We start from the raw sequence: 11585 nt of genomic DNA, 5'->3' as shown, positions 1-11585 counted from the left end.
ATGCTGACATAGTCACTATATGGCCATCGGCTACCACTCTTACTGCCATGTCCATATTATTAATGTAGCTGGGGGCTGGCCTCTTGTATGGGGATATTGGGCTGGCAGTGAAACACATTCCTCTACATTGCGCTCAGGTCTAAACTTCATTCGCCCTTGGCCTTTGCAGCTGAGAGCAGTCTTGACCTCCTATTTATATCTCTCAGGCCATTATTTTGCCCTTTGACTTTCTCTGCTGAAACAGTAGAGCCACTGAGCTAAATGTCACATGACATGTGAGATGTATTTAATCTCCTGACCCTCTGTCTGCGCTTTCTTTCTCAACACAGAGGTTTGGTAACACTCGACTGCTTGGGCCAGTTGGTGTACATGAGTTAAGGGAGATCCTAGTCTCAGGGTTGTATGGGACAGTTTGAATAGCTACTTTGTTGGGTTGTCCTTTATCTTTGCAACTGTTATTTCTTTTATAATCTGTTTTAAATGTCACTTAATTTGTTTGTCATTTGACAACACTCTGTAACTTTGTCCTGCACAGTTTTAGTCTCTTTAATTTTAGGTATTAGATTTTCCTCAGAATTCCCTTAATTGGAATCAGTAAAATAGATCTTTGAAACAGTAAAAAAATGGGAGTGAAGAATCCATCATCTGATAATAAATAGGTCTTCCAATTCAAACCCTGAATTTGTTTAATTCTTTCTTTTTGCTGATAAGATATGGTAAATATTTTTTCTCTTGCAGCATGCCATAAATTCAGTTAGACAGCAATGTCATGATGACAGCTCTGATGTTAAACCTTGATCTACTTAAGGTGGTGATCAAACAGTGATGCAATGGGCAAACAACAGTGGCCTGAACTAAACTGTTTCACAACATTTCTCTGTGTTGTTCTGAATTTTGACCTCTCACTGTAATAGAAAAATGTTGGTAGATCTATCGACAATGTCACATTATTATGAAACATCCGCCTTTTCTTAGCCGGCAGGGGATTTGGGCCACCAACCCTCCAGTCATTGGCCCCTTTTTTGACCTTTAGGTTATCATCACTGGGTATGCACAGACAGGACAGAGGTACACACTTTCAGGCTGAACCCCTGTGTGTCATCCTTATAATGGTGTGGCTGTGTTGTTAACCTTGTTTCACAAGGTTACACACCAACTTAAAAGTTATCTTTAAAAAAACAACAACACACACGAAGCTGAAGCTCTGCATATTTACTGCTATGGTTGGTAATTTTATCATTTGATCCATCAGATAAAGGATTTGGTTTGACTTGGCTGAAAATCACAATGCTTCCCCACTTTATAGCAGGATACTCTATGACATGAGAAACCCTCATACACACACACACAAAATACATGAAAAAAACTGTTGACATTGTCAGAAGGTTTATGGGGCAAAATGCATGTTTCACTTTTCAGAATGAGAAAAATCAAGACATTCTCTGAAGGTGAGTAGTTACAATTAAAAGAGGCTGCACTGGCTTTTGTGGACTGCAAAAGCTGTGGGAGCATCGTTTCAGAATAACTGATTATGTAACAGTCGTCTGGTTTGATTCTCGACTATTAAAGGGTCTCCATTATAACATTTAGCCTAACCCACATGAGCACTTGACCTAAATGTAGAGGAAATCTGCCCTGGTCAAATTATTTTTATACCCAAGAATGAATTTTTTAAAAAAGGGGGGGAAACTGCAAAAACATGCATCCATGTTGTTAAGTTCCTGTGAACCAATCATCTCATACTTGCCCTTTAAACTGGGAGTAGGCGGGTCTGTGAGGGGGGAGTTGCCCGGTGTGTACGTGTGGCCGCTCTGCTCTTGCATTTGCCTCCACCGACAGGGGACTGCGGATCACACGGGGCGGCTAGCAGCGTTACTGGGGGGCAAGATGGTGAAAATAACAGTGGTGAAGACCAAGCCGTACACAGACCAGAAGCCTGGCACCAGCGGGCTGAGGAAGAGGGTGACAGTGTTCCAGCAGAACCAGCACTATGCGGAAAACTTCATTCAGAGCATTATCTCTGTCATCGAGCCTGCCGAGCGCCAGACGGCCACTCTGGTGGTGGGAGGAGATGGCAGGTTTTTCATGAAAGACGCGATTCAGCTGATCGTCCAGATTGCTGCCGCCAACGGGGTCAGTAGGAGAAGGCTTCATTGTCTACCTGTGGTCCTGCCCCGGCGTGTGTGGCTATGAACCCCCGACCCCCAAGTCTCCTCCCAGTTAGCATGTCAGCTAGCAAGCAAGCTAACGTCGCGCTAGCTGTCAAGGCAACTTTGTGTCACAGCATCTTCAGTGACAGCTAACACGTTGCACTGTTGCACTTGACGTATTTTAGCGATACGCCGTAATAGGTCGAGTAACTGGCTGTTTACGTTGATGTAACGTTATGTATGTTGTACGTTAAAGAGCTAACCGATAGATTTACCGAGAAACGCAATTTTACTTCCAATAAACAATGATAAGCCCATATATCAACGACTTTAGTTGCTTTTACCTAAGCTAGCGATGTACTTTCGAACTCTACGAAACTGGTTGCTAGGCGATAAGAGTAGCTCGTCGGCGTGATTGGTGATTTGCAGTTATTACAATTTGCATACAACGGCTTCGAACGTGACTTAGCCAATCAGAGCTGAGGATTTGGACTATCCACTTTTTAACTGAAATTGAATCGAAACACTTTGTGCATTAAAGTGTCACTATATTAATTATGAATGGGACACTTTGCTTTACCCTTTACAGCTGACCTTCAGCTACAAGTCGTTGCAGGCTTCTTCCATGATGTTTTCCTTATGGTATGACATGTAACACAGTGTTCAAATGGGATTGGCATTTGTGTGCTGTGCATGTGGCCCTTCACGTTTGCGTAGAGTGCGTTTCACTGTGTCTGCAATGGCGAGGAAATAATTAGTTTTTCATAACGTTTACACTAAAGTAGAGGGTTCCAATGAATGTTAACGTGATAGGTGTCCTCCGGGTTTTATTTTCCTAAACTGTCTCCCCGGTGCAAACTTGACCGCGGTGATCTTTTCGGTAAAGTGCAGGGAGATCACTTGCATGTTAAGCTGTTACCTTTGGCATTTCACGCGCTGGCGCACGCTGACACTTTGAGCTTGAGGTCAGAAGCCCGTAGGTTTTTTTTTTTTTTTTTTTTTTTTTTTTTTTAATTTCACAACAGTTCAGCCATGTCCACACTTGTACACTTTCATAAACGAGCCACAACAGGTTTTCCGCAGGTTGTTACTGCAATACAAAGTATTTGTAGCCATACGTGCTGTTTCATAATGAACTGTGGTGTGATGCCACTTTGAAGCCATCCTGGTGGAGGGGGGCGTAGCATGCAACGTGCAGCCGGTCACGTTGCGCTGCGTATGGTCTGACACAATGTAGCAGCGATGGGCACTGGATGATCAAACCCAGAAATAAATTACAGTAGGCCATTGTGCATTTTACTGTGCATTTTTAAGCTCTCTGATGTCTGAAACTGTTACCCCACTTAGTACGCAGGGGGCTCCTTGTCCTGTGATTATGCACCTGCAGGACAACCAATGCCAAATGCATGTTCAAGCTATCTTGTTTATAGGCAAGCAGTGTGGACTGAAATTGCCCAAAGATGACTGATGAAGGTTAGCTTTTGTAATTTTCCTCATTAATGGGCCAATGAGGAAGTTGCACCATAGCCAAGGATGCACACAAAGGGCCAGTGCATGCATGCTCATATGTGTACACAGACTGGTTCATTGGGTAGAAATAGGTGTATGATTTTCAAAATAAGGGTCATGTACAAATAGGCAAACATCCTGCTCTTATGAAAGTGTGTTGTGCCTAATGACAAAAACATTGTTGCTCTTCTCCAACAATTTACTTTAAAAGATTACAATTTAATAAGGTTTTCTTGAATGTTTTTCAATTAACCACCTATGTCAGTAATAGTAAATCTGAAAATAAAACACAGTGAGGCTGTGACAGTTGTAGATTACACTGTATGTGTGCTGTGTATATTGTTGATGGCAACATAATGGCAACATAATGTTGTGTTTATGGATTCTCTCTGGCTTTTGCACATGTGGGTGTTGGTATCAAACTGTGCATGTGTTCTTGCCCGCAGATCAACCACCTAGTGATTGGTCAGAATGGCATTATGTCCACCCCAGCAGTCTCCTGTGTGATCCGCAAGATCAAGGCGGTGGGTGGTATCATCCTCACAGCCAGCCACAACCCAGGCGGCCCCAACGGAGACTTTGGCATCAAGTACAACATCTCCAGTGGAGGTGAGTGCTGCAGTCATACAGCATGTAAGCAGGTATACAGTACAACATAGTAGACCATGCCCACCTCTACCCACAACATTATAAAGCCAGCAATGTAGAATAAACTCAAAATAAACATGCATGTAGCTGGTTAAAGATCAGTTAACCTCATACACCATAGGGTGTATACATCAAGCATCCTCGCCCCTGCCAAATAGCATTTATAGTCCACAAACTGGTCTCTTTCATCCACTAACTTGCCTTTGAAGATGGCTGCATAATTGTGGTAGCTGGTGTGCAAGAACCCATCTGTCAGCAGGTGGTTGGAACAGATAGGTGAGGAAAGGCCAAAAAGAGACAGCCATATAGCTAATAATGCAACAGTCCAAGTTTCACTGCTCTAAGTTTGGATGTGCTGTATATATCTAATGGGGTTTCTGTGGTGGCTTTATCTGTGTGTAAGTGAAAAGTCTGTAATACATAACCCTACCCTCTACGATTTGTTTTGTCCTCAGGTCCTGCTCCAGAGGGCATCACAAACAAAATCTTTGAGATCAGCAAAGGCCTGCAGGAATATCACATTTGCCCAGACATGAAAGTGGACCTCTCCAAGATCGGCAAGCAGACCTTTGAGGTGGACACCTTCAAGCCCTTCACAGGTACAGTGGCACTTAGAGCAGAGTCTCGTCATTTAATGACGATACTTCAAGTGAGTTATTTAACTTAGCAGGAATTAGTACTATAAAAGTGTAAAGATCATCTGTCTATCTTTCTATCTGTCTGTCTATTTTCACTTATGTTTATTTACTACATCTAAACAGGGAAAAGAAGACTTGCTTTGTTTTAAGATGCCCATTAATTGTTACAGAGTAAATTATGGAGGGAGTTTAGGTTACCGTTAATGATGTAATATTTCAGTTGATTCATTACTTGTATTGTTCAGAGTGGGAAATCTAACACCAGCTACATGGTGGCCAAGTTTTGCCTTTAAGGCATGGTTTACCTACTTTGTTAGGCAATGTAGCAGCTTACAGCCTTTTCTAGTCTTAAGCAAGATTGTCTCTGAAATGAGTTCCACCTTACCGTCTCCTGCTTGCTTAATGGTGTTCTGCTTCCTCTTTGTCTCACCAGTTGAGATTGTGGATTCTGTGGAGGCTTATGCTGAGATGCTGAGAGGCATCTTTGACTTTGCTGCACTGAAGGAGCTTCTCTCTGGAGCCAAGCACATTAACGTTCGCCTGGATGCTATGCATGGAGGTATGGGCCAACACAGTACAATTTCAGCCAATGATGGAGCAAAGATTGTTTCAAGAAGCAGAAATGGGGTCCCCACACTATTCTGTATTTAACTGGTAGCTAGAGACACCCTGTAGCTTGCTCCAGAGATGCCATGCCATATATATTTCTTGACATTTATCTTGGTTCAGCATCCAATAACAATTCTTGGAGCAAACCTCTTATGAGGCGCACGGCTTACCTTTGATAATAACAGAACAACTGAGTAGGGCACTCCTCCTCTAGGCAAGTGTGTGAGTGCCACTTTTAATAACAGTTTCCCCCTCTCTCTCCAGTGGTTGGTCCTTATGTGAAAAAAATAGTCTGTGAAGAGTTGGGTTCTCCCGCCAACTCAGCCGTCAACTGCGTCCCCCAGGAGGACTTTGGGGGCCACCACCCTGACCCCAACCTCACCTACGCTGCTGACCTGGTCAATACCATGAAAGGAGGAGAGTATGACTTTGGCGCCGCCTTTGATGGTGATGGTGTAAGTCTTTTTTTTTTCTTTATTGAGAAGATTTGTTTACATCACCTATGCTCAAATCAAATAGTGCACATTGGAGAGCGGTGACAGCATCGTTGTGAGAAAGAGGGGATGACGTGAGAAAGTTCATGAACTGGTTTTGAATCGATGATGTCAGCCTACATGAACAGTGTCTTATGAGGTTTAAATGGACCTAAGTCAAAGAGCAGTTTAATGGGCTTGGGTCCCAGAGTTTAACTCATTTTTACTTTGGCACAGCTATCAATGAGGACAGTGTATGTTTCTGGTTAACTGTACTGTTATCAAGGGAGATTTTTTTTTTGCTCCAGTATTAAATTCTTCTTCTTGAGTGAAATGATCAGAATAAAACTTAAAATGATTTAGTATTTACGGTTTAATAAGAAGCTATAATGAAAAACCTCTGAGGGAATTCATCCCACCCCAGGCTCACTGAATCAGAAGCCACAGTGAGATCCGAAGAAATCACCATGCTGCCAACAAACTGACCGTCAGCTACAGCTCAAGAACCAAGAGCTTGAATGTTACATATCTTGAGTGCTTTGTGTTATTCCTGAAGTTTCTCCTTACCTCTTCTTCAGGATCGTAACATGGTGCTGGGTAAACACGGCTTCTTCGTGAACCCCTCAGACTCAGTCGCTGTCATCGCTGCCAACATCACCAGCATCCCTTACTTCAAGAAGACCGGTGTCAAAGGACTGGCTCGCAGTATGCCCACCAGTGGAGCCCTCGACAAGTAAGTCCAGTTCTTAGCCAAGTGTTTCTCAAGCTGAAGGTTGAGACTCAAAGTGGGTTGCAGGTTATATATTTTTCTTGTCAGGCCTTAAAAACAAGTAGTATATTTTAATCAACTGATGAATAAGCTCCAGGGACAAACTGCATCTATTCAGTGTGGTATATAGATGACCATATTTTAAGAACCACCTAATATCTTGTCAGTTACAGACCCCTTTTTTCTGATGTGTTTGTTGGTATGTGTGTTTTCCAGTGTGGCTAAAGCACTGCAGATGCAGCTGTACGAGACTCCCACCGGCTGGAAGTTCTTTGGAAATCTGATGGATGCTGGCAAACTCTCCCTGTGTGGAGAGGAGAGCTTTGGCACTGGTGAGTGAATTATATAGCAGATTTATATCCCTAGAACTCAACCAAGAGAAACCAGTACCACTCATCCACATAATGCCACAATTACATTCATTTTAAATCAACCAGTAACTTTGTCAGTTGTGTACCGATAGAGGAGTGAAGCCATGCCACAGCACCGGCTGCTGTGAAAGTCTGTGTTTGTGCTTCATTACAGGCACTTAGACAGCTCATTGTGGCGAGGCTTGCTTGCACATGTCTGTAACCACTCTCTCATGTATTCTCTTTTCCTCTTGCTCTCACACATTACCTCCTACCAAACAGGCTCTGATCACATCCGTGAGAAAGATGGCCTGTGGGCAGTGCTTGCATGGCTGTCAATCTTGGCCACCAGGAAGCAGAGCGTGGAAGAGATCATGAAGGACCACTGGCAGAAGTTTGGCAGGAACTTCTTCACCAGGTCAGCACAGATCCCTGTAGCAGAGTTTCTTGAACTTGAGGTTGAGGCACAAATGAGTACAGCATTTTATGTATAATTTATTCATTAATTGGTTTAGTTATTCAGTTAGTTGATCATTCAAATATTTTAATCTTTGGTGACTCTGGGACTGGAAACAGGTGAAAAATGTTTGCCGTTGATGGTACTCTGACATCCTCTAGTGGTAATATAGAGAACTGCAACATATGGAAACCCAAGGAGGGTCTGCATTGAGCATGTTTTTTTTGCTTTTGTTTCATTTTTTTTTACAGTCTATGGCATTCATAGAGCTAAACCTCATATCAAAATTCTGGAATTTATGGAAATACTTTACTCATTGCAAGGAAATTTGTGGTAGAAGGGCTAAAAAGATCCCTTTAAATAAAAGCGTTTATGTAGGATAAGCCTTTCTATGCCTGTTATGCACCAGTTTTTTTTTGTTGTTTTGTTTTGTTTTTTTTCATGTCTGCTTAATGACAGATTACATTTTTGTACCAGTCTAAATCAGCCTTTTATCCCCCCAGGTATGATTATGAGGAGGTTGACTCAGACGCTGCCAACAAGATGATTAAGGATCTGGAGACTGCCATGTTCGACCCATCTTTTAAGGGAAAGAAACTCTCATCGGGTGATAAGACATATGAGGTCGCTATTGCTGACAACTTTGCCTACACAGACCCCGTGGACGCAAGCGTGTCCAAGAACCAGGTGAGAGCTTGCACTGCAGCATCCATTGCACTTTTAGATTATACTCTTTCAGTTGTCCATCTTCTTAAGATGGGGTCCATCTCTTCAACAAGGTCTATTGCTTTTGTGTTACTGAACACAGCCGTAACACTTTTAAGGGGTTCTGTTGAGTTCAGTTTCATTTCAGTTAGTGTAATAACTCACACTATGAATATGCAAAAATTAAAGCTGTATTCATAAAGTGACAAAAGTTATAACAAAATATCGCTGTTATGGATTACAGGTAATAACAGTCAGCATGCAGCAGTACACACAGTATGTTTTATCTCGTTTGTCTTAACCTTTGCATTTACATCTGTCTTGTCTGTTATCTCTCTCTTTCTCTCAGGGCCTGAGGATTATCTTTTCCGATGGCTCTAGAATTATCTTCCGTCTGAGTGGTACAGGCAGTGCCGGAGCAACCGTCAGGCTCTACATAGACAGCTATGAGAAGGACCCCACGAAGATTTACCAGGACCCACAGGTCAGGACAACAAAAACTAAATTCAGCCAGCAAAATCAGTGACAGAAAGACTAAACTATGATATCATCAGACTTCTGGGACAAGCACTGGTACCAGAGGATTTTTCCCCCCAGAGTTTTTTAAGTGAATTACCACGGAAATAAATCAGGAATAAAGAATTATGGCTATGAATTGAGTTTCCCACTAGAGCAGCAAATAATGCCAACAACTGGTTTGGCTCACTGAGTTGCTGGCATCTTCAAAACTTGACAAAGAGTTTTATTCCTCAGCCTGGTCAGCTAGTAAGGATCTATGAAAGGTGCTTTGCAGGGATATGTTAAAGAGATGCTTGAACTTGTCATGTTAGCCCCATGTGAGCTAAGTAATTCCTGCACTGGTACAGCCCAAATTCTGATCTGCTGTCGAAGGCAATGGGCCTCAAAAGGCTTCAGCCTGGCTGGAAGGCCCTGTAAACCCAGACAGCCAAGTTGTTTTGAGGTCCAGAACTTGTATTCAAAGGGGAGACGGCACTTGGATGTTTGGCTAAGATTTGAATTATGGCTGCTTATCAGAGCCAGGATGAAAAGAAGGAAAAATAGCCTCAGGGAAAAATAAGATTGAGAGCCCCAGCTCGACACTTCATAAAGTCATTTTAACTGATGTAGTCAGGGAGGTGATGGAGCACAAGAAAGAGAGAAATGAGGAAAAAAAGGGACAAAGTTCTGCTTCAGTCCCATTTGCTTGATCCTCCCCAGTGCTTACACACCTTCCATGACTAGATAAGCAAAGACACTTTGCCTCAGAATATTAACGTGATAGATAAATGAGCTGTGGGCTCATGGGTCAGTTGGCTGACTTTGGGTAGGTTTGATTTACAAATTTGTTGAGTTTGTTTTAGATATGAGCCAGCCTAGAATGGAAGTGGAAATTTTTCTTTTCATGCTCCATTTAAAAGCATCCATTTTGTAAATCCAACATCTTCTTCTTAATCTTGCTTCATCATGCTTCAGTACGTCTGATATTGTTATTACATATAGTTCTTTAGAGTAAACACAGTCCCAAAGCTGAGAACCACTAGCAGAGAATAATCTGTTACTGGCTTTAGATCTCTGGTAAGGACAGGACATTTGATCTTTCTTGTGTATTTGAGTTTAAACTCAGACTAGCTGATAGCTCCCTTTCATGTAATAAGAACATTTACATGATTGACATTTTACTGATTATCCAGAATGACTTACAGTAATTGTATTAGTATAGTAGAATGAGCCAAATTACAAGTAGTGGATAGTAATCTCAAGATAAAAGCTACACTGCAAGATATATCCCTCCTTATAAGCCATAAAGTCAGATATTGAGCCTTACAATCTTACTTTTCTTAAAACGAATGAAAGACGCTGCCAAGGAGATGAGATCATTTCACTTGTTTCCAGCACAAATCAACTTTTATTGAATGAAGTGACACTTGTGGAGTGGGCCCTGTTGTTTCAAAACACCATCATTTGTTTCAAGAAAATTCTCAAACCGAGTTAAAAGTGTGTTGGAACCAAGCAAAATTATCTCACCACTTTTGGAGACTTTTTTTTACTTGTTTCAAGGAAAACATTTTAAGACTCAATACTCAGTAAATGGCTCATTAAGATGGATACTTCTTGTGGTGTAGGGGATACAGGGGCATGATATAGTGCAGGTCATGGAAGAGTAGCATCTTTACTGTCCCTCATAAAGGAAACTGTTATAATAAAAGTGAAAAGTACTTAGGTTTTTACTTAATTTAACTGCTCATTTGAATAAGACTCATGGCTTGTCCACAAAGCAGTCTTTAGATTTCTTTAAAATGTATATTAACAAACATGAAATTTATTTCCCTGTTACCTTTAGACACCCTATAAATGTTGTGTGTGTGTCGTCTATGTGCAGGTGATGCTGGCTCCTCTGGTAGACATCGCTCTGAAGATCTCTCAGCTCCATGAGAAGACTGGACGCACCGGCCCCACTGTTATCACATGATTCCTCTGCCACGCTGCCACTATTCACTCTCAGCAACAAGATACCTCCGTCCTCTGTGGGGTGAAGCTGCCCTTAAATGCTGACTTGGCTTCAGCTCCCTGACCCTGTAACCAGCCGGTTTTTGCCGAAACAACCTTGGAATGCATGTTGAATACAAGAAAACACATGAAGAGCTCTTGATTTATCTGACGTTGAAAGTGATGCACTTCAAAAACAAATCCACCTTAATGAGTCTGTTACTTTTTCTGAAAACCAGTGAGAAAATCTGTCAGAGGTGGAGTGAGATAATTAATCTTGATTTTAGTGTGGGGATTTACATCATTTCAAGGTATCATCGCTTGTTCAAAAAAGTCATGAAACTATATTAGAAACAAGTGAAATTTGAAATCTCATTGCACTAACAGATTTTCTTAGTGTGTGTGGAAGGAAAACGTTTAAAAACTGCACTAAACTAGACTAAATGTTTTTTGCAGTGCGTCTCCAACTGAAGCTAATTCAGTGCATGGCATTTTAAATCAAGTATGCCTCATGTGATATCTGAAACCATATTCAAATATGCTATTGTCCAGTTCTGCTCTTAAACTCTGCTTTTAAGTGGAAAAACTGCCATACTGACCACAGATCAGCAACTAGGGACAGCTTCACCCCGTCCTCTCTGTTTCACTTGTCCTGGACTGACCTGGTGCCTTTCCTTCCTCTGCCCTCCAAAAACAACAAAATCGACTCAAAGCCTGTATCACGAAACCACACCTAAAGCCTTGATAACTAACACAACCACCATGAATAAAACAACTATATGTAAAGTAA

At 41.8% G+C, this 11585-nt stretch overlaps 1 protein-coding gene across 1 annotated transcript; it reads left to right on the top strand.

Moving 5' to 3' along the window:
* The first annotated feature begins 1798 nt into the window (after nt 1-1798).
* On the top strand, nt 1799-11585 carry pgm1 (phosphoglucomutase 1). Its single transcript, XM_030049239.1, has 11 exons — nt 1799-2133; nt 4106-4268; nt 4763-4906; nt 5379-5504; nt 5819-6009; nt 6606-6760; nt 7013-7128; nt 7429-7564; nt 8107-8290; nt 8658-8792; nt 10689-11585. Exons 1-11 carry the CDS (start codon nt 1888-1890, stop codon nt 10776-10778), a joined length of 1686 nt encoding a protein of 561 aa, XP_029905099.1. The 5' UTR covers nt 1799-1887; the 3' UTR covers nt 10779-11585.

Source organism: Myripristis murdjan, chromosome 4 (genome assembly GCF_902150065.1).
Source record: "Myripristis murdjan chromosome 4, fMyrMur1.1, whole genome shotgun sequence".
Taxonomy (NCBI): domain Eukaryota; kingdom Metazoa; phylum Chordata; class Actinopteri; order Holocentriformes; family Holocentridae; genus Myripristis; species Myripristis murdjan.
Note: the sequence above shows the minus strand (reverse complement) of the source record. Positions and strands in the feature narration are given on the sequence as shown.

Bases quoted from the DNA above. Each gene is read 5' to 3' on its own strand.
- pgm1 (XM_030049239.1), top strand. From the start codon at position 1,888: ATGGTGAAAATAACAGTGGTGAAGACCAAGCCGTACACAGACCAGAAG. The intron at 6,761-7,012 runs GTAAGTCCAGTT...TGTGTTTTCCAG, and splicing joins ACCAGTGGAGCCCTCGACAA to TGTGGCTAAAGCACTGCAGA. The intron at 8,793-10,688 runs GTCAGGACAACA...GTCTATGTGCAG, and splicing joins AGATTTACCAGGACCCACAG to GTGATGCTGGCTCCTCTGGT.